The sequence below is a fragment of the Mustela erminea genome, chromosome X (genome assembly GCF_009829155.1).
Source record: "Mustela erminea isolate mMusErm1 chromosome X, mMusErm1.Pri, whole genome shotgun sequence".
In the NCBI taxonomy this organism is placed as follows: Eukaryota; Metazoa; Chordata; class Mammalia; order Carnivora; family Mustelidae; genus Mustela; species Mustela erminea.
Genome location: NC_045635.1, coordinates 109,421,284 through 109,444,280, shown reverse-complemented (window position 1 = coordinate 109,444,280; position 22,997 = coordinate 109,421,284). Strand labels below are relative to the sequence as shown.

The following is a 22,997-nucleotide window of genomic DNA, read 5'->3' as shown; positions in this document are numbered from 1 at the left end:
TGCTAACCCCTTCCCTCTCACTGGAACAGGGCCCCACTGATGGGCTCCAAAATTGTCCCTGGGCCAAGAGAAGCAAAAAAGGCAAGGGAGATCGCACAGGCCTCTCCCTATCGTTCCAGGGCTCCAGGAAGGATTAACTGGGGAGGGGGGTGGAGATCTGTTCCCTTTCAAAGGCAGCTAGGCTGGCAGAAGTGGGAGGTTTCCACTGCTGGCAGTGACTGCTGGTGACAAACAGAAATGACTGTAAGGACAGGCAAGGGCTGGAGAGGCAGTCAGGGGTCTTGAGGAAGGGGACAAAGGGGGACCTTGAAGGAAAGGGAAAGCGTACTTGGAAATCAGGTCCTGGGAGACCGGAACAGCGGGCCCTATACCCAGCCTTGGGCTGCGGAGAACCACGTTCAAGTAAGACTGGCCAGCGAGGGTTTAGGGAGGAGGGCAAGGGGAACGAGTGGCACTGCCAGCCCCTTTGCCAACCCTACCCGAGGGGCTGCCGGGGAGGGATGTTCGCTATTTCTATTCTTTCCTCTCCTGACCACAGGGAGGGGAGCTAGCTGCCCTTGCTGGGCTCCCATCCCCTTAAGATCCCCTTGAACTGAACGCTGAGGGCAGCCACCTGCCCTCCAAGGCCGACCCACAGAGCCAGTGGCCCAGGGACTCTGGGGACAGCGGCGGAAGCAGCAGTCCCGGCTACTCCAGCCATGCCCAGGCCCAAGTGCCAGTCCCAGAGGCTCTGGGAAAATGTCGTGTGGCTACGTTTCAAATTCTCTGAGGAGAGGGGTGTGCAAAGCTAAGCAAACATTAAACCGCTCCGTGGAGAGAGGAGCCTGGGACAGGAAGAGCTTGCAGGCAAGGGGTGCACAGAGAGAAGCGGGCCAACCAGGCAGGGTTAGGAGGGTGCAGGCGGCAGGCAGGAAGGAGCAGGGGTCAAAGCAGGCTTCAATCAGGACTGAAAATCAATCCCACCACCTCTTCCGGGCAGAGATGACCCTGGGCTGTTGCGCGTCAGGCTTTGTTGAACTTAAACCAGAAATGGCGATAACCTTTCAGGGCTGTTTTCCCAATTATGAAGGGCTAGCACCGCTGTCAAACCAGAGCGTTTTTAGTGCCCACGGGGCCCTGACCACACCACACACATCAGGCACTCAGATTCCAGCCCCTGCAGACTTTCCCTGCCTGAGTCCCGTCGCACCCCAAGACAAACTTCTTCCCAGCCAGGGTCTTCTCCAAACAGACCTCACCTCAAACTCCTACTCGTCCCTCAAGCCCCGGCTCAGATGTCACCACCTCTGGAAAGCCTTCCCTTATTCCCCCAGGAAGTCTATCCATGTTGCAGACAGACTCGCACAGGGCCAGGACGAGCCACGCTCCAGCACTCCCCATCAGTGTCCCGTGACTGCTGGCTTGCTCCTGCTGGATTTAGTAAATGTTGGTTGAATGAAGGAATGAATGGATACAAGAAAGGAAGCAACCAAGTGAGACAACAGGGAGAGTGAGGCAGAGGTGTGACTACAGTCAGCCACCTGGGGCCTGCAGAAAGCCCCGGCCCCCATCTCTGCGACTCCATCTAACGACGCCGGCAGGTTTCTCAAAGAGTTTTAAGAGTTGACCCCCCACAGGCAGCTTTATACCCGAAATGTCTAAGTTCTACAAGTTGCAAAGGGCTGAGAAAGATGGTTTTTAAATAAGGTGAGATCACATTTCGGAAAGCAGCTCCAGCACAGCCTAGACTGTAGAGGAAGGCGACAATAAAGGGTAGATGAGATCAGAAGTGACAATGCTTAAAAGGTCATCTTAACCACTAGGCATATTTGGTAATTTAACATCCCAAGAAAGGTCCATAAAGAGGGAAAGGCAGGTTTGGGGCTCACTTCCTGTTTCTTTCTCAGCAGGACTGAGAATGGACAGTGAACCGAGGCAGCTTGTGCACTGACTTATTAAAGGCTCCAGTCCAGATCTCTGCACGCAAGGCCCAAATGCCTTTAACGAGTTGCCGAGTTGCCGAGTTGCCAGTGAATGCTTCCACAAATCAATACCATCACCTGGCCTTCCCCCTGTCCACTCGTGGGCATTATCTAAAGCCGCACCTCACATGCAAAGGAAAGTATCTTTCTTACGCAGATCTGAGAGGAATTCAGTCTTACTTTCCTTAGTCCTGACTTTTGTATCCTAAAATCAAATTCCTTTTAAGTCCATCTCTAACTTGTTCCTCAGGATAGAGAACATTAAACTATTACGCACTAATGGCTTTAAAAAAAAAAAATGGTCTCTTCTCGTAACCTGAACCTCAGACAAGTACACACTTCTGTCAAGAGCAGAAGGAAAAAGAAGATACTCACAAAGACACACGTTCCCCCACGTGCACACACAGCCACGCACACGCTTCCAAGACTTCCCCAAGGAAACACCGGATTTGAATCCCAGGACAAGCTGGAACAGTCCGTGTTAGAGGACTGATCTGATGCATTGGCATTTAAACAGTGGATGGACTGAAACAACAGCTAAACACCAGCAAGCGTGCCTTCTCTAAAAACGGGAGAGGCACGCAGAGCTCTTTCTTTGGCCAAAGGTCACAAGAGTCAAATATAAAATCTGAAGGCCATTTTGAGTGTCTTTCCCACGGGGCATGATCAGTAAACGGCAGAGCTTGGTCAACCAAATATTTTGGTGAACAGAACATTTAAAACACATGGATCAGGCAGGCATCCCCAACTCTTAGTTCCATATGACAACTACAGTACGCAGTCAGATCTGCCCGAGACACTTCATAAGGATCGGCTAAGAATCGTCATTAGCCTCGTGAGGCAGGAAAGCGCTGATCACCAGAATACCCACTAACAGTTCCCAGTATACAGCTGAATAATAAAACTGCCTTTCTTCCAGGCTTAGATCAAGGACCAAAAATATCTTGTGCGTATCCTTGAGCACCGAACATGGATGCAGCAAATAAAAACTGCAATTGCCTGAGCTTCCCCTTACTCCAGGCTGACAGTTCTTAATGAGTAGACAAATGTTAGTTGGCAAAAGGTCATCTGCTGGCCTCCTCACCTTCATCCGAACGGGGACAGCGTGGGAGGACAGGCCACTCCCATGCCCCCGGCTCCACCCCATCCCAGGAAAATTACAAATCACCGAAGCCTCTTACCCAAGGTCCCTCCCAGAGCCCTGCCGCAGCTGTCCCTCTGAGGAGCGGGGACCACACCCTGGGAGCCGGAGACGGCCACCTTCCCAGCCTCCTCACCTCTCCTCGTTGATGCCACACATGCGAATCCGGTCAGAACTGGTCCAGTTGTGCACGCCGCTGTAGAGCGGTGCTGTCGAGATCATGACAGCCACTCACCACCAGATAGGACCTGCTGTGGCCGCTCCCCCTGAGGAAAAAGAACTCCAAACAATCAGAACTCCGAACAGGGACGGCTGCTTGAACCACCTTTAACAGGGAAACATTCAAGCAAAGGCAATTATAGTACCAACACAGTAAAGCCGTCTCTCCTGCAAGCCAGCCTGCTATGGAAAATTAAGGTCCAAACAGGGATGAGGGCACCGGCTTTCCAGGACTCCATAGGTTTCAGGACGGAGACAAGGATGCTGTTAATCACCTAGACAGAGATGCTTGAGTGTTCGAGGAAATTCAATCTGTTCCAGACAAACGAGATGACAGTATATTTTTCCACACACATTTAGCCTAACCAACTACAATTAGAGGGTTGTTCCCATATATGAACAATGCGTTGAAAGACTACCGGGGATCTTTTGCTCGTCAACTCTCTAATCCATGGGTACTGAAGTATTTGAGTGACGCACCAATTTAAGTTCTCCAGAGGAAGCACACATTTTCTTTAAAAGCCCTTCAAAAATGCTCTATTCTGATTTCGACTTGGGAGTTACAGAGATATAACACACATATTTAAGCTGGTTTAAAGCTCCCTTGAAATCAAATGCAATACTCCTTGTACTCGGACCACAAACAAGCAAACAAACAAAAAACAATGTTCCATCACAGACCACACATTTCTGTCCGTGTCCCTTTCTATCAGCCTAGTCATCCCCATGACCTACCACCCCCTTCGGCAGCTAATGTCCAGCTGTCGCCATTGACAACCACCGCACAGCCAATTCTAGAGAAAATGAGGCATCAAGAAAAGAGACCCTCAAGCTCCCAAGTTAGCTAAAAGTCTTCTCCGTCGAAGCTCAGCTGAACAGAACCCTCCAGTGATCAGAATTCTCTGCTGTTCTCCACTTTCCCACGAAGTAAATCAGTACAATATAGTCACATCAGGGGTTTGTTTTGCTTATTCTTTATATAATTTTCAGAGACTGTCCATATTCAACAGAAGAGCACTTACTCATCCAACAAATATTTATTGGGTTCCTGCTACGTGCCAGCACGGTCTCAGGTACTGGGGATTCAAAAACTACCAAAAAAGACCCCAAATCCCTGCCTTCACGGAACTTATACTCTCGTGGGATGAGACGGACAATACCCACGCCTCCTGCTGCAGGATGTTAGAAGGTGGTAGAACACAAGGCTAACGGGCAGAGCGATGGTTGGGCGGGGGGGGGGGGGGCGGATGCAGAATGGGCTACGGTTTTGAAAGAGGGTGTTTATCACAGGCCTTGCTGAGAAGGAGACATTTAAACAACCCGAAGGAAGCGAAGTGGTGAGCCATGTGTGTATCTGGGGGAAGAGCATTCCCGGCAGAGGAAACAATCTGTGCAAAGGTCCCAGGCCAGGAGGCTGCAAGCTAAGATTGAGAAAGAGCCAGGAGGCCAGGTGGCTGGTGCAGAGGCTCCCAGAAAAGGAGGGAAGCCGTACTAGGGCAGCAGCCCCCATTCTCGTCCTGGTCCTCGCCTACCTGCCTCTCTCTGCAGCACAGGTTACTGCTGCCCTTGCCTTTCGCTGTACTTGGCCGCTCTTGGCTTTCCTGAGCCAGGGTGTCCGGGGCCGACTCTCTCTCCACCCACCCCAGAATCCTAGCCCTGGTCTTGCTCTGTCTCGCCTCACCTCTGCCAGCCCCCATCTCTTCACCTGGCCTTTTTGCCTCCCTGCCCCATCTCTCTCTCTGGCTCTCTTTCTGTTTCACCTTCTCTCTCAATGCCCCTTTCCTATTCCCCTCTGCCACTCCTCTTCGCCGCCCTCTTCCCTCTGCGACCCTCCCCGCGTGTCTCCCTTCTCCCTCGGCACCGCCTGCGCCCCTCCACCTTCCTGCCCTGGTCCCTTCCCCCTTTCTCTCCTCACCCTTGGTTTCTCGCTTCCCTCTCCCCTCACCTCCCTTCTCTCCGCCCTCACCTCCCCACCTTCCCCCCCACTCTGTCCTTGCCTCAGCCTTCCCTCTCCCTCTCTGGTCTTTCCGTCTCCCTCTGTCTCTCTTGCCCTCCTCGGTCTCTGTCTTTCTCGCTGGCTCAGTCTGGCTCTCTTGGGCTCTCCCCAACCCCGCCTCTCTCACCTGTGGGGGCGGGGGGGGGGGGCGGCGTGTGAATCCCGCCCCTCCTGCTTCCCAGCTCCGGAGCTCCCCCAGTTGCAACTCTCCCCTTCCTGCACCAAAGACTCCCAAATCTATATCTCTAGCCCTGACCTCTCTCCTTAGACCCAGACCAGAATTTCTAGCTGCCAGCGACTCGCTGTTAATTGGACATCCACCGAGCCCCTCAAACTCAATGTGTCTCAAACCGAACTCATTATCTGTTCCCATAAACCTGCTCCCCACCCCCCACCCCCAGCAGGTTTCCTATCTTAGTTAATGGCACCACTGTCCCCCAGCCTGGACATTTCAGCAGCAAAGTCGTCTTCAACTCCTTCTCTCCCCCCACCATCTCCGCCCACAGCCAATCAGGAGTCGAGCCTTAATAATGCCAGCTCCGTCCTCGCCTTCTGCCCTTCTTGCCACCACCCTGACGCAGGCCCTCATCATCTCTCCCCCAGAATATTACAACAGCCTCTTAACTGGTCCCTCTGCCTCCAGTCTCTTGATTTTATAATCAATTCATCTTCTAAAGCACCAATTCGATCCCAGCAGCCCCCTCCCTCCTCAAAAGCTTTCAGTAGCTTTCCTGTCTTCAGAATCAAGCCCAAATTTCTTAGCACAGCCTTCCGGGCCCTCCCTGACCTGGCCTCAGACCTCCTCTGGCCTCCTCTTTGGCCACATCCTGCTATTTCCCTGTGGCCTCTGCCATCCCGGCTCCTGACCCTTCCCTGAGCAGATCATCCAGTTTTAGGACTTTGCTGTTTCCTCACGCTGAAATGGCCTCTCCTGTGCCTCTTCTCCTTTCTCTGTCACCCCTCAAAGTCTGGCTTAAATGTCATCATGTCATCTCCCCAGCCTCAGCCCCTGATCGGTTAACTCTTCCCTCTCCTCAACTCTTTCTTCTCCTCAAACATTTCATCCTTACCTCTCCCACGGCGCTTATCTCCCCTGCAGTGTGGCTAGCTGGGGGTGTGGCATGTCTGTCTCCCTGGCCAGTCAAGCTACTTAAGGTAAGAAACTATCTTTTCTGTCTCTGGTTCCTCCACAATGTCTTACAGATGGTAAGTACTCAGTAAATGAGTGTTATATGGAACTGAACGCTGGATGAGAAATTGAGGTGATGACCCTGAGAAATTACAAGAAGCAAAATCAACCATCCCCCCCAGAAGGGTCCACCAGGCTTAGTTACTACAGAAGAGAATGCTGTACTTTTCCTAAAAGCACCACGCATTGCCCACAGCACACCCTGCATAGCTGCCCCATTCCAGTATCTCTCATTGTCTCTGAGCTAGTTTGCACCTCTGTAAATTGCAGGTAACTGATGGATATGCAAACTCTGTCTTGTCCCATAGAGTTCGGATTGACTTCCCTCCCCCCTGCGGGGGTGGGGGGGGGGACCAGTGTTGCCTCCATTTGCAATTCAATTCCTTTACTCCATATAAATTTGTGCTTTTGGACTTTTTCTTTGAACTGGCTCTAACATCTGTCTGGTTCCCTTGTGATTAACGAGTAAAATAAAATCTTTAACGCATGTTCATTTTTATAACTGTATGAGACTCATGATCTTACCTTCTTCTGAAAATTATCCTTAACATTCCTAAAACAGTTATGTGGGTTAATACAAATTTTTAGAAAAATTTCAACAAGGAGTAAGACAAATGGGTTGACTGTCTGCTTCCAGTCAGTTCACCAGGATCCCATCCTCAAACATCCTCAAGTTTTGACTTTTTCTTAGAATATCCTGGAATATCCCCGTTCAAGAAACAACAGCTCAGGGGCACCTGAGTGGCTCAGTTGGTTAAATGTCAGATTCTTGATCTCAGTTCAGGTCTTGATCATATAGTCATGAGTTCAAGCCTTCACTGGGCTCCACAAGCATGAATCCTACTTAAAAACACACAACACAACACAACACAACACCACACCAGCTCAGCCTGTTGACCAACACACCAGGTACTTTTAAAAACTATTTTCTCTGTATGAAGCACTGGAAGAGTCAAGCATGAAGGGGGCCATACTTGCATAAGATGAATTTTAACACAAAGTTTAAGTTTTAGTGCCTATCTGAATACTTGTAGGCAGCAGATATAAATCAGTAACCATCGGCTTTTCGCTCTTGGGCTGATTTTTGTTCTATTTAGAGGAGATTAGTTCTTTGTAGGTCCTCAGACAGAAATCAGAGGTGGGGGGAAATGAATCCTGGCATCTGAAAACAGAACATAGAAAATATCACCACCTAGATAAAGGAGTTTTTAGAAGCACCCCCCTCCAAAACACAATAACAACAACAATAAAAAGAAAACCAAGTAAAAACCAAAATAATTACCAGACAATACCACACATTTTAGGACTACCTGGAGGCACCCCCACTTTCGTAAGATCCTGAAGATAGAATATTTGCTTCACCTTGGCTTCCCACTCTTCCATTAGGAATTTCTCAGAGCAGCCCCTCTTCCTATGGAAAGCCCACTGCTGCTATTAACAGTAGCCTTTGCAGAGGAGGGAAGAGGAGAGGTAGATATCACAGATAAGAGCACCCTGAGCTAAGTGGTCTACACAGGAAGGCAAGACTGGTCTTCTTGAGCCAGAGAGCAAGCAAAGGGAACTTCCAAAGAGTCACTGATGGTGTCAGTGTCCAACCAGGACAGGAGGAGTCAAGATGGCCAATGTACACCAATGTCTCCCAAACCAGGATCACCAACGAGCTTGTTCAAGACACAGATTCCTAAGTCCCAGCCCTGGAGATTCTGGTCCAAGAGGCCTAGTGTTGTGTTTCCTCACCATCACATCCAATCAAATTAACAACCACTCCATTGTACGCTCCTTCTCAGGAGAGGTGAGCAGAAAGGAAAACCTTCCAGACACACCACACTCCGTAGGCTCCGCTGGTGTGCACGTTCTCGTGTGCCGACTTGCTTCTGCTCACAGAGCCTGCACTCACGTGTGGTGTGCTTTCTTAGTCTCTCTCTTGCTCTCTCTGATGGGAACCATCACATCAAAGGCTGACGGCAAAGTTCCTAAAAGGAACTTCGAAGAAACCTGGTAATCCCGAGTGACCCAGGAAACATGGGCACAAGCATACGAAATACCTCAAAGGATTTTCCCAGATATCACAACCATGTAATTGTTAAGAAACGAACAGCTGCATGGCCCCAGAATCAAATACTGGTCACTGCCTGGAAGGCAGCGGGACCACTGTGAGCTATCCCCACTTTGGGGGGAAAAACTTGAAAGACACGTCCGACTCAGTGAGAACAGAGGAGAGCACATGCTCCACGAGCCCAATGCGGTGATCAGCATAGGCTGCAAAAAATAAAGAAATACAATGCTTCAATTTAGCAGGCACATGTACACACACTTAAGTAGAGGGACTGACCAAGATCCGAGGGGATGAATCCAGCAAGCAGAGAGCAGGCACGCAGACATAATCAGCACACTACAAACCAGGGGAAACCAACAAGAAATGGACTAACAGGAGAGCAATAACTTTAAAATGGTGAAAAGAGCAGTTAAGCTGAGGGTGAGCAGATAGCAGAGGACAAACCATAATGAAGCAGAGATCTTTCCCCCCAAAAACCCAAAAGAAAAAAAATAACTTCTAGAAGTCAAGGGCAGGTGTGAAAGGCATAAAAGAGAAGCCCACAGAATATAACAACCAAAAGAGAAAAAACGAAATAGGGGAACCTGAAATATTTCACCATCGTGGGCCAAACTGAAACACTGTGGGGAAGCACGGAGTACAGACATTTTAGAAAAGTTTTGAGAGAATATGTTATCAAAAGGGGAAGAACATCAAATTATAATCCAAGTCAGGGTTAGGGGGAGCTGGTAATAAGGGATGGGCAGCACTAAAAGCTCAAAGGAGATTGTACCGATTGGGTAGACAGTTTTTGTTTTGTTTTGAAATGAAGATGCCAAAACAAGCAGATTTCACAACAACTACAAGCAAAAGTATGGTCGTCATGCGTATGAGGAAGGGAAGGACACAAAAGGAGATAACACAGCACCTATCTGACAAAATGTCTTTGCCTTGGTAGAACGTTAACCTTGAACATGGCTGGCCAGGGTGTTTATCCTGTGAATGGGTTCCCCAGAATCACGTAGCTTCCACTGGGACCAAAGACCCCCTACATGCAGAACAACAGGCACTGGCAACATATGGAATACAACTAGGCCCTTTAAGCGTAGCATGAAACCTGTCCATTTATTCATGGTTGGACCCTTACTATCCAGCCAATAAATTAGAAATTCAAGATTAAGAAGGTCTCAGTTAAACTAAATCTGGTAGTACTCCCCCAGGCTTCTTTTGGTTCACATTGTCTGGTGACCTGGAAGCAATTATGACTTTAAAAAATGAAAGAGCCGGAAAATATTCTTCTTGAAGCCTGGCCCTGAATCTGTCCTCAAGAGAATAGGCGTGGCTAGTAGACAGTTTAAGAAGGAGGGTTGGGTCAGTGATGACTAATGTGTAAAGAAAACCAACTTTGGGACCTATTGCTCCAACAGAAATCCAGCGCTCTGGGTGAAGCTCCCATAAGACAGAGACATTCACATTCAAACATAGAATCAAAGGAGAGGCCAGCCCATTACCCCACTTTGGTAAAAGCAGCATTTAAGACACCCCCAAGGGGATCCAAGAGGCCACTGACATTTAAATCCTGAGGCTGAAAGGAAGAGGCCAGGACTTCCACCTAGTCACTGAAGTGCCTTTAGAGAGAGGTCAAAATGTCTCAAAATCAGTTGTTTTCAATAGGAAAGTGTACATGTACCCAACAAGGAAGACTTTACCTGGCTTTAGATATGGAACCTTGACCACAGACCTTACCCTCCCTGCCGCTCTGCCTTCTTCCACGTATACTCGACAGGAGACTGATGGTCCTGTTTTCCCTACTTAATCATATATACCAAACCTCAACCACTAATGAGGAAGTTCTCCCAGTGTAAATTATCCTAATTTAACGATTTCCCATATAAAGGTTTTCTAATATTCTCCGCAGGCTTCCTAATATCTACACCCCTTCACCTTCCCCTGCCATTAACCAATGTCATTCCCTGAAACTCAGGTGTCCCTATCCATGCCCCAATCACTTTATTTTACCCGCCTTCATGCAAAAGGGTTCCTTTACCACTATACACCACCACATGTGCGCACGCACGCGCGCGCACGCGCATACACACACACACACACAATCAACTGGAAATAATCTGCTGGGCAACTGAAAGGAGGAAGGGGCCCTCTGCACCGTTCATCCCAGCCTTCTGCCTGACTAATCTACTGTAGCACTTTCTAGTTCCCCTGGAGTTTTTTCTACCCAAATATTTCTTTTGGTTCTACCCCAAGGGCTAAGTCTTATAGGAGACACTACATCCTCTTCCCAGATACATTTAATTCCTCTGTTTACCGAGAAGACTAAGTAGTTACCCACACATGGCTATAGTGTGGACACCTTCATAGACTCCTTGGTATCTCCATGTTTAAAAACCTGGCCTATAAACATTTATGAGACTGGATACAAAAGAATTTTAACTATCTGTTAAACACATGAGAGCTTACTCATTCAAATGAATGTAGTTACCTCCAAAGTAGTCACCTTGGGAGGCTAGATGTTCATCTCAACAGAGTGGCCAGGGCTTGCGATCTCCCTGGAGCTAGCTCTTCACTATGACCACCCCAGCCCTTTCTAATCCAAACCATACCCTTTCTCAATCTCCTCACTATTGCTGGATCCCTACTCATTCTGAGAAAATCTGATGCTTAAAAACTGCCAAAATCAAAACCTGTCTAGTCACATAGCAGCAACACCCTTCAAGAGTGATATAGTCTACTATCCACAGCCTAAACTTGTTGTGTGTGTTGGGGGTGGGGAGACTGGGTTTGCCAGCCATCTCAGGTACCTCATTACGTCCATTTACCATGTCATCTGCAAAACGGGCATCAATGAGTCCTTACTTAAAGTTGAGAATAGGAAGGGCCTGGCTGTCTCAGTCAGAGAGACCTCCTTAAACTGGACTTGGGGTCATAAGTTCAAATCCCATGTTGGGCATACAGCTTACTTAAAAATAAAATAAAATAAAATAAAATTGAGAAGAGCACAAAAGCCATAAAAGGAACAAAGATAATCAATTCCAACAATGAAGCAGGCAAAAAGCAGAAGTTTGAATCTCACTCCCATTTTCATACGGCCAGTTTGTTTAGCTTTTCTACCCACTGCCATACATTTTCCCTATTATTCAAGTACTACTTCCATCTCCTGCTGTAAGGAAGTAATTTTACTGCATTTAAGGAAAACATCTCATCATAGCTTTATGTTAGACCTAGGATCTAGCCATAAGATTTTATACAATTTCTAGATATCACCAATATCTAGAAAACCTAAGCAATCACCATGAAATTAATCAGTCCTTGCCAAATGCCAAGTCACCTCAAAATGCCACGCTAAGTTACCAGGGTCATTTTTGGTTTGCTTTTTAGCGCTTCTCATTTCTCCTAGATCAAAACTAAGAGTTGGCTTTCCTCAGTCTTGGTCTTCAGCAGAACCATGTGAATATCTGGTGTGTCTTTCACACTCCAAAGTTGAATCATTGCAATCTGAGACCTGAATCCCTTTTGTGATGCTTGTGTGTCTTCCATGCCATGCACTGTGGCAGTGGCCCTCAGGCATCTCCATTTCAGTACACGGCATTCGTGATAAGGATTTTTTCATCTAAAAAGGATTCCTCCTCACCGAACTTTTACCTTTTTTTTTAGTCTCCTGGACCTCTCACACAAATATTTGGAAAGGCCATTATCAGACTTTTTTTTTTCCACTCTCCAGACTACAGGCTCAACTCACTTTGTATAAATTACTCATATATATAAATATATACATATACATCCATAGTATATACACACACATACACACACACACATACTCATCATAGTGTACATATAATATATATATATATATATATATATATATATATATATATATATATATATAAAATGTGTTGCCTCACAGAATTTCAAACTCCTAGTACTGACTCAATCTCCCTACCTGTCTATACGTTCCCCAAGGCCAGAAAGAGTATTTTCTGCTTCTTTTAATAGCCACTCCCAATACTGTCTAGCATGATACAAGTAATGCAATATGTGTGCAGTAAATACTTGCTGAACTACTGGGAAAAACTGAAAATTCTCGCTAGGTCATATGGAAACCAAGAATCCCATGTAAGAAGCCCTGTCTGTGGATGCCTTTTACTTTCCTTGCTCTCTCCTAAACTTCCTCTTCTTTCTTTTCCTTGCTTCCACAACAAAGACAACCATAGAAATAAAACTGGGCCTGGGCAAAACAACAAAGTCAACTTCCAATTATCCGAGCATGGTTTAGCCACAGCTAATTTTTAAACCCGGCCAACTTATGGACTGCCTTCTGCCCACTTACGGTAGATGTGTACTCAGGGACGATTCATTTTAATGTCTCCCTAAGCAGAATATAAATCAGAAGATGAATCTGCTGGGTAGGGGGGCAGGTAGAGAATAATAACGCATTTCCAAGCCAAAATGAAATTATTAATTTGTTAACTGATCTGCTGTTTTAAATTGGCCTGCTACCGCTCTCTCCCTGTATTGGCACAGCTGCCTGTTGGCACCAAAGTCCACTCTGGCTGCAGAAAGAGTCTCTATTTTACAGCCCATCTTTTTTTCAGTGTCCAGAAGTTTGGTTTGAGGATACCTGAGCTATTCAAAACGTGTTTTCTCCCATCCAGTCGCTGATGAACATCCTTGTCATAGAGCCATACAAGACTCAGACTCTATCTACCACCCTTCGTAGAACTTCCAGATGTCAGAGACATCTGGAAAGCCCAACCAGTTGTAATTAAATACAGCAGCCCTTTTCAGAAAGCAATGGTTTTTTAAAATGTCACCCCAGTAAACTAGGCTTGGGTCATTTTTTAAGCATGGCCCAAAATGTCCCCTGAAGTTTCAACTGGATACACAGTCTTCAGTTCCTGCCCTAAACTACTGAGCAGTGTTACAGCACAGCTGTTAAAGAAGCTGCCACTTCCACCTCAAAGGTGGATGCAATAATGGAGTGATGAGCCAAGCTATTTCTTCCTACCACACTGTAAATGCTAAATGTGTACTAATACAACAGGAATATGGAGAAAGAGCACAGAGAATCAAGATACACAGGGAGTGCTCAGGAGCCATTGATAGTTTTAGTTCTGCCACCATGTTTACCACAGAGTAATATCAAAGGTCACAGGACTCAATGGAATAAGAAAAACTAGATTATAATATAGTGACAGATGTCATTTATTGGGCTCCTGCTATGGACCTGGTCTGCCACATAGCTATTATCCTGTGTAATCTTCATAGTCCTGGGAGACTGGGGTTTTCATCTCCATTTTAGAGATGAGAAAACTGAGGTTCAAGAGAGTCGAGTGGGTTGCTTCCTGTGACGCAGCTAGGAAGTAGAAAAGCAAGGACTCTGACTTAAGGCAGTATGTCTCCAAAGCCCTCCAGGTAATTCTGAGACATGCAAAAGTTTCAGAACCACTGCAAGATACTAACATCTACAAGGTGCGACCAACTTAAACTGAGTAAAGCTTCATCATCACAAGACACCTCAGCGCCTCATGGATCCTGGTGGAGAGTGCACGGACTCGTCCCGGGGATCAGGGTCACATACAATAAACTTCTCTACAGTCCACAGAACTTGGAGAAATGGAAGTCGGCTTGTTTTCCTTGTCCCCGGACACCAAAATTGTAACACAACTTGAATGTACCCTTACACGGCACCAACACTAAGATTTCTAGGCATACCTTAGCAATGAGGGAACCAAATTTTGTTTCTTAGCCGAAAATCAGTAAAGAAGCCTGAAACACAATGCTCTGCTGCCCCTCAGTACTCTCAATTTTTCACGGACGCTTAACTTAAGATCTTCTTAAAATCCAAATGAAGACGTATCCTGCCTCACATACTCTCAAAGAATAAATCTGAAAATTACCACATCTTACAAATAATAAATCTTCGCTCTTCAAATTCATCACAATTCACTGACCAGGGAAAATATGACCTTGACATGCAGCCTGCAGCCACTTTTTAAACAATTACCCATTTTTAAATGTTTTTTTTGGGGGGGAAAGGGTGGCTTCAGCTTAAAAAAGAAGAGGGAAACAGAACAGCATATTGGAATTATGGGGATAGAAGCAGAGTTAAATTTTACTCTTGACCAGAATTCAACTTCAGTTCACCAAAGAAAGTTTTCATCATGAAAGACTGCTTTCAAGTTATGAACAGTAGGAAAAGGTACGATTTAGAAAGAGAACAGTTTCTACATTACTTCAAGGATAACCATTCAAACACTGGCATTAAGAAAGCCTAGTTAGTATGTGAGATTATGTAAAATACTGTACTAGCATCCTAGTGGCTGAAAGGCAGATTACCGGTTACCTCCCTCTTCGGCCATCCTGGCGCTAAACCCTCTGGCAAGCATAGACTCATACCTAACTGGAACTCCAGCATTAAGAAACTTCCTTTCCTTCTAAAACTCAAAGGTCTAGGGTCTTCCTCCCCACCCCTTATGTAATCATAAGTGGCTTGTCCCCTTTGCCATCTGCTTTATCCCAACAATGCCCACTTTCCCCAGGGCTCTCCGTTCCACTCTAGTTAGTGTTCATTTTCCCACCCAGCTTAACCATGAACTACTCCTCTCTCCATCCCAGATGCTGGCTGATGCTGGAAAACAGCTCCCTACCCCACTGCGGCCATTCTATTCCATCTCAAATTTAGCTCAGCCTAGAATCAATGAACCAGTCCAGATGCCCAACCCCTGATTAGCGCCTCTCCTCCATGCGCCCACCCCACCCTCCAATTCTGGCCCAAGGCTCTAAGGCCACTGTTTTTTTCTCCTGTTTCACTCTGGAATTTCTATAATTCACCTCCCTATATCTAGGATTCCTTCCACTTGCAGACTGGAAAAACTGGTGTATTCCTACTTTCAACTTCTTTCAAGGCCATTCTACTTACATCAGTGAATTGCTTCCCCCATCCAGTATGCTTATTTTCGTCTGAATTTTCTAACTAATGCTTAGACTTGTAAGCCCTGGATCTCAGCAACCTCTGCTGCTTGGGCCCTCCCAGGACAACAGCTATCAAAGGTAACTTTTTACCTTCCCTGACACTTACTCCACATGACATGTGAGTAAACACCTTCTCCCTTTGGTTCCTTATTCCGCCCTCTTTCACATTCTGCATTTTTTAGTCTATATACTATCTCTAAATTCTCTATTTCCCTATAAGTAAATATATGTATATTCCTTCCTACATGCCCGTTTCTCTACAACCCTGTTTTTACCCAAGATAGTCCTCTCTCTCACACCAACCATAATGATTCTAGCATGAAAGTGTAAAGAGCCTTAAAGGTTCTTCAAAGTTGACTTCAGAAAAACTTAGCCTGGAAATTTCAGGGTTCCACTTTTTCCTTAGTGGGCCCTGACGTGTAACCAGTGATGATCACTTTTCTTCCCCATTCACTGCCTAAACGACCCTCTTCCTGACTTTTCTTTTGGCCTTCCTTCTTTCTAGTATTCAAGTCCTTTTCTCCCATAATTCTGTTCTCCTAAATGAAGCCCCTCTCTGAAACCCATAATCCAGACTCATCATGTGAGATTCTCTGCCACCTGTACCAAACACTTTTTTCATATGTAGTTAACTACAGCATGAATAAAGCAAACAGACCCCTGGAAGAAACCCCTTTGCTTCCCCCACCAAAAAAAAAGTCTAGGCCACTGGGAGTCTATGCTCTACCAGCTCTGGGTAATCAAAACAGCCAGATCTTTGAGCGCCCTTGGTGCTGCCACCATTTCCTCTGGAACTCCCCTGCACTCTGCCCAATCCAGACTCCAACAAAAGAACTTGCCAGGGACTTAGCTTTCCTCCTGCCCTATCCCAATAATTTGCTGTCTTTTCCTTATGGCCTATTCTAAAGAAACAGTCCTCCTTAACCCCTTCATGAGAGTCACATCAATGACTCTCAAGAGCCAGAACAAAAAGAACCCTACCCTTGCTGTGTAGCTGGTAACAGGGTCAGCCCTCTTAAAGTCAGTTTGAGTAAGGCTCTGTACCTGATGGCCTGGGCCCCTTGTCCTCCCCATCTATCCCAAAGGCTGCTGCCCAGTTGCCTTATCAAAAGAGGAGTCTGCCTATCAATAGCCACATGGCTTACTCAAAACGACCATGTCCCTCCTAAACTCTATCAACCTTCAGATTCTCTTAACTTGAGTCACCAAGTCCCCTGCTCCCCCTAGCTGCCCCAGTCCTTCTTACTAACTTTGCCTCTCCATCAAAATTTTACATGTTCCTCCCCCAAACTTTTGCTTCTATTTGGAGGCTCTGGGTGATTTGGGGAATTGGGTTATCCCATCTAATCCCCAGTGGAATCCTCCAAATTTCTTTCTTGTGTGCTGTCCTCTTCAGTACCACATGGTGACATTGCCGTCTAATTTAAGTACCCCTAAACCCTGCTCCCTCTCCCCCAAAATAAAGCTTCCACTATCCCAACATTCAAGGACAGGTCAGGTAAACAGAGAACAAGATGACCTTTAAAGTCCCTTCCAACCTTGCGACTTTATTATAAACCTAATCCACTTCCAACAGCCTTCTAAGTTGAAAAAGCCATGCGGCCAACCAGAATAACACTAACCTACAACTATACCCACAGAAGTCTCACCAAAGATTTTTGCAGTTATACTCCCCCTCTGTGCTATGGGGACGACCTCCAAACTGCCTTGAGAGTATTCAGCTGTCGCTCGAAGTTAGCAGGCCCCCTTCCCACTTTCGCGTAAAGAGCCCCTAAACCCTGGGTCCTAGACGAGTCCTGGCCAAGCGACGCCTGTCCTTACTGTCTACTCTAGGAGACATGAAGAATGAATAAGTATCACCACATCGACAGCTTCCTACAGCCAACACTGAAAATTTCAAAACAATAAAACAAAAACATAGTGCTTGCACTGGGGGAGGGGGAAGGTGCGGGCGAAATAGAAGGGCACCTCCACTGGCCTGGGCTGTTGGCCTCCCGGGTTTGCAGTGTGCTTCCCTCTCGCCTTTCCCCTCGACCACATCTTTCCCTACAACAATCTCGCGTCCCTCCATAACACGAAATCCCCAGCCGAGGTGCGGTCGGCTCCTCCCAGCCCTACCCCGGACGTCCCTCGGCCCAGCCTTCCCTTCGGCGGGACCCCGGCGAGAAGGGCCCCCTCCACCGTCCAATTCACCTCCCTGTCCCTTCCCGGGCCTCTGGGCGCCCCTGCAGGGCTCTGTCCCGAAGCAGAACCTCGAGGAGCCAAGCCCACGAGGCCCGTCGCGGGACCCACCCCCCCTTCCTTCTCCCAGCACCTCGTCCTCCATGCACCCGGCCCCCGGGGCTCTTCGTCGTCGTCGTCCGGGCTCGTACCGCCCCCCGTCGGGGGCTCCACCCCCCGCCTGCCCCCGCCCCCAGGACGGCCCCCTCCCCACCACGCACCGCCTGCGCCCTCTGCCCCGGCACGGGACTCCCTTTGGCCTCCGTTCCCCGCCCAGAAGCGGCGGCGGCGGCGGCAGCAACGGCTGCGGCGGCCCCAGCAGGAGCAGCAGCGGCGGCGGCGGCAGCAGCGCCGCCCCAGCCCCGCCCCGCCGCCCGCCGGAGCCCCACGCCCCGCCCGCCCGCCCCGCCGCCGGACTGCTCCCCCCGAAGCCCACCACTAAGCCCCCCCACTCCCCAGCAGCGATCCGCTCGAATCCAGCTCCGCTGGGCCTGCTGTCTGTTCCTCACGCCCCTTAGGACCCGGGGTGGGGGAGCCCTAGGGTTCGCAGCCATCCCTCTCCCTCCTTCAAGGGCTGGGGGATTGCCCCTGATTCCGAAACCCGGCCCCGTAACCGGAGCCTCCCTCCTTCCACCTCTCGGCTTCGCTCTCAGACCCCTTGCCTCCAGGCCTGGCGCGGAGCGGGTGGAGAGCTTGCACGCCGGATCTCCCCCTGGCTTGCTGGGGCTAGTATGAATTGCCCCCATCTCATCCTCCTTCAATTTAAGCCCCCTCCCCGCCGCGCCCGGCCCGGCGGCCCCCGCCCCTAGAGCGAGGGCAGCGGAGCCAGGGCGCTCCGAAGTCATCCCCCGCCTTTTTTCCAGGGACTCGGATAATTGCCCCTGCCCCCATCACAGCACTCCCACTCCCGAACCCAGGCCCCGCCGCCACCTAGGGGTACCCCTTACCCTACGGTTCCCTCACCCCAACACCGGGGAGAAAGCAGCCCTGAGGAGAAACCGTCGCACCTCCCCTCTGAGGTTGGAGGGTATTTTCTCCAGGTCTCTTCAAGACTTCATCACGGACAGCCACCCCCCCCCCCCGCCAAAAAACAAGCCCTTTCTCGCCCTGCCCTCCTGGCCAGCCTCCCTTCGGATCACTGGATCCTTGCATGGGGGGGGGGCGGGGGTGTTAGGGCTAGGTAGTTAACAAGACCATAGCCTCCACCTCCCTTTCTGAGGAGTGGGGTAATTCCAGTGGTCCCCCCCCCATCAACCAGACCCCCGTTTCCATGGAGACCCCCGCCCAGCCAGGAAGAAGACTCAAATCGTGGAGAACAAGTCTCACCTGGCTAAGGGAGAAGGGGGTGAGGAGGGGGTAGGATAGGGCAGGGATGGGGTACGAAGGTGGGAAGTGGAGGGGAGCTGTCCCGAAGGGAGGGGCGAGGACAGAGCGAGCTCCAGGGAGCGCTACGTCCGGGGACACGAAGAGGACGGCGCCCCCGGGGGGCAAACACAGCGGCCGCGGGGCGAAGAACGGACAGGGTTGGGAAAAGGCTTAAGATAGAAAGAAGCGGGTGGGGGGATACGAGAAAGCCGGGGAGTCAAAAGGGGTGGAGGGGTTGGGGGAGAGAAAAAAAAGACGCACCTGTTCCCGGGTCGGCTCCGCGGGGAGGCTCAGGCCGCCACCCGGGCTCCCTCTTACCCACTCTGAGCCGCCACCCGCCTAATACTGCCCCGATCTGATGCCCCCCCTCCGCCCCTTATCGCCACCGACCTCCTTCTCCTCTCTCTCGGCGGCGGCGGCGGTCGGACTCTAGGAACTGAGAGGAAGAAGGGAGGGCTCGGCAAAGCGGAGGAGAGACAGAGCCACACACTGGCAGCAGCCGCGGCAAGCGAAAGAGTGAGGGGGAGAGCGGTGTGTGTGTGTGTCTGTGTGTGCGAGCGAAGCCTGGTGGAGTGGGTGCCGGTCGCAGGGCTCGACGGGAAGTGGAGTCCGGCGGGGTTCGCGGGCGGCGCCAGCCGCCGCTCCACGGGACTACAACTCCCAGAATGCCACCTGCTGGGGGGGAGGAATGGGGAGGTGGAGGCGAAGGGAGGGAGCGAGCCAGAGAGGGAGGGACGAAAGCAGGGAGCAAGCGGCGGCGAAGGGGGCAGAGCCTAGCAGCCCCGGTGACACTGGGAGGGGAGGGGAGGAGGAGGGGATCGCTGCGAGGACCAAGCGGATTCCGGAGAGGGAGGCAGCAGCAGTGGCTGCAGCAAGCCGGGCAAAAAGCTAGACTCCCAGGAGAGGCGGAGGCACTCAATCCTAGGGGCTGCAAGAGCCCCACGCCCCCAGCCCTCCATGCCCCTCGAACGGGAAGGTTGAGGAAGAGAAAAGATCAGGGCGCCAAGGCCAGGGGTTTCTGTCTCTTTCCCCCAAGGCTCTCCACCATATGCCCCGACTTGACTTTCTCAGGCCACTGGTGCCCGATCCAGTGTGCAAATCCAGAGACCCCAGATCTCCCCTGCCCGGCAGCACAGAACAGACACATTCAGTCCCCTTCTCCCAGGGGCCTGAGGGAAGCCCCCGCACCCCCGTGCTGACAGGGTGTGACTACCCCCTTCTTCCCGCCCCCCCCCGTCGTCACCAATCCCTATGTCCCTCCCCAGAACCCCTCCCCTGAAGCCTGGGCTCGCTTCTCCCTACCTTACAAGAAACGGAGTCCCTCGGGGGTGACCACCCAGACCCCTCCTTTATACTGGTCCCCTGCCCACCAGTATCTCCTTAGCGTTGCCCCCCTCACCGAAGTAATAGTGGGGGCGACCCGAGTTGGACTGGTGGCTACTTTCCCTCCGAGACTAGCCGTCCTTGGCCACGACGACCCTGTGTAGAGATAGAGAAGCAAATTAATACCGCCCCCCGAAGTTCGGGTCCCCGTGGAAATGGCTTACAAGGAAAGAGGGGTTGATAGTGGAAGTGAGCTGGGGGTGAATTTCAATCCTCAAACCTCGTTCTAGGCGTGGAAATCCAGGGATTCCTCCCTTTCCTTAAAAGCCATCAAATCGCTTGGTGGGGGTGGGGGTGGGGGTAGGTTATCTAAACCCCAATGTCCACAAGACTCAAAGCGACGCTACATGTAGGAATAAGATACGAACTAGGCTGCTGCCGCGGGAGGGAGAGTATATCGCCACCCCCACCCCCAGGCCGTCGTCCACCCCTAAACACAAACCCCTAGGAGAGTCAGATGGCCTAGGAAGGGGGGAGGCGGTGGGAGTGCAGGAGAGTGAAAGGGTTGTGGCGGGGAGGGTCCGCGGCCCCCTGAGAGCAAAATCCAGATGCTAAGAGGTGAGTGGGGGGTGCGGCATAATTGCAGACGGTGTCTTTCCTTGCTTTTCCCGGAATCGCCGCCGAACACCGTCTAACACTCGCAGTTGCTTACCAGTCAGTCCCCTAGCCCCATTTGTGCGCGTGAGGCGGCCGGAGCCCGGGAAGCCCGGGCACAAACTCCGCGGAAGCTGGCCTTCGCTGCCGCCGCGCTGCCGCGGGCCTCCCTCCCTCCGCTGGCGGCCCCGCCGATCTACCTTCGCCCCCGGCCGAGGCCAGACCCCGCTCGCAACTCCACGCCCCTACTCCACCCCCGGCTCCCCCCTTCGCCCTCTCCCCGCGGGTCCGGCCCAGCCCCTAGCGCCGCCCCGCCCTACCGCTCGGTCCCGAGCCCAGCAAGTGCCCCGAACTCGCCCCCCGCCCCCACGCCCAGGCCAGTCCGGCGGGGCCTGGTTTCCCCCTCCCGCCGCGCCCCGCCCCCGAATCCACGTCCTACTTCACCACCCAACTCGGCCCGGTCCGGGTTCGGCCCGCGCCCAGGCCACCGGAGTCTCCGGTTCGGTCCGGTGTGCGGCCACCCACCCCGCCCTTGCCTGGGTGCCGGCCTGGCCCGCTGCCTGCGCCCGCGGAGCCGGCCCAGGCTCGCGGTCCGGGTCTGGGTCCCGGTGCCGGCCTCGGTCCCAGCGGCGTTGCCGCGTCTCGCCACGAGGGCTCGGTCCACGCAAGATCCGAACCCGCGCGGGGTGGGGGCCACGGAAAGCAAGTTTCTTTATCTTCCCTCCGCCCCCGCCGCAGGGCCGCGCCATCCCCCACCCCCCACGGCGCCCCCTTCACCTGGGCAGAGCCCCCCGGCCGCTGTCGCAACTTTGCTCTTCTCCACGCCGCCGGGGAAGCGGGCGAAGCGAGAGGAGGAGGGAGGTGGCGGGGGGTGCTGGGATCAGGCCGCTGGGCTCCGGGAGGACACGTGGGGGAGGAGGGGAAGGAGGAGGAGGAAGGGGGGGCGGGCCTGCAGTTCTCGGGGCTCCCCCTGCCAGCCCCGGGGAAGCCGGAACCTCTCCGGGCAGCCGCAGACCCCGCACTGGCCACGGGGGAAGAACGGAGCCACCTTCCCCGGCCAGCCCCCGGCTCCAGGAAGGGGGGGGGGCAAGCAACGCCGCTCGGGGTCGGAGAGCGAGCGTTTTCGCTCGTGCTTTATGTGTGACTCTGTATCTCTGTTTAGTCTCCGAGTATGGGGGGGCGTGGGGTCTTGCCTGCGCGGGGGGGTGCCCCCGCCGGACGCCCCGCCCCTTCCCTGGCCCCCCACTTCCCTAACCCGGGCGACCTCGGGGCAGGGCTCTGGCGCTCCGGCCCCGAGGCCGCCCGCGGGCGCAGCCCCAGCCCCGGCGCCGAAGTGGGACAGGTGCTGGGGAAGGGAAAATGCCGGGGCTCGCTGCCTCGTCTCGCGTCTCCCGGGTGGCCCACCCTTCGTGGCAACCTTCCGTGCTGCAAACTCCCTGGGCTGCCTTCAGAGGACAGCCCCTGGCCTGGGCGTGGAGGCACCTTTGCGGGGGGGGGGGGGGCGTCCTGGAGCGAGAGGCCTGAGGGAGGAGGAGAGGGAATGAAAGGTCTGTAAAGGGGGAATCCTGCACGACTTGGGGCTGAAAACCTGGCTGGAGTAAAACTCGGCTTCTGCTCGCCACCGTCCCCCGCCCCCCACCCCCACCCCGACCCGGGCTCCTCAGTCACCAAACCGAGCCCCCTTGACCCTTACTCTTTACCCTAACGACTCCCCGCCTGGCCAAAGGAATAAATCCTCATATGTGTTTACATCCCAGGCCATCCCGCCATCCCCAGGACTGAAGGGCTGAGAAGCCTGCGGTCCACGCTGGAACTCTGATGACTTTACATTAACTCCGAGGAGGAGAGCAGCTTGCGAAGGAGCTGAAGCTGCCGGCAGACTTGCTTTCAGTCTTAGGGTGTTTCTT

At 51.6% G+C, this 22,997-nt stretch overlaps 1 protein-coding gene across 9 annotated transcripts in view; it reads right to left on the bottom strand.

The window, feature by feature from the left end:
- BCORL1 (BCL6 corepressor like 1) overlaps window positions 1-22,213 on the bottom strand; it is a 60,455-nt gene extending 38,242 nt beyond the window's left edge. The window contains exons 1-3 of one of the 9 annotated variants that reach the window (XM_032330227.1): window positions 21,868-22,213; window positions 20,513-20,592; window positions 3,239-3,368 (exon numbers count right to left, since the gene is read on the bottom strand). In XM_032330227.1, the coding sequence (XP_032186118.1) occupies window positions 3,239-3,324 (86 nt within the window). In that variant the 5' untranslated portion in view covers window positions 3,325-3,368; window positions 20,513-20,592; window positions 21,868-22,213. Of the gene's footprint in view, window positions 1-3,238; window positions 3,369-3,467; window positions 5,192-17,842; window positions 17,902-19,503; window positions 20,440-20,483; window positions 20,593-21,148; window positions 21,593-21,867 lie in introns of those variants that run through there. The other 8 variants (XM_032330221.1, XM_032330219.1, XM_032330220.1 and 5 more) reach the window with 8 other exon arrangements.
- Between the last annotated feature and the right edge of the window lie 784 nt (window positions 22,214-22,997).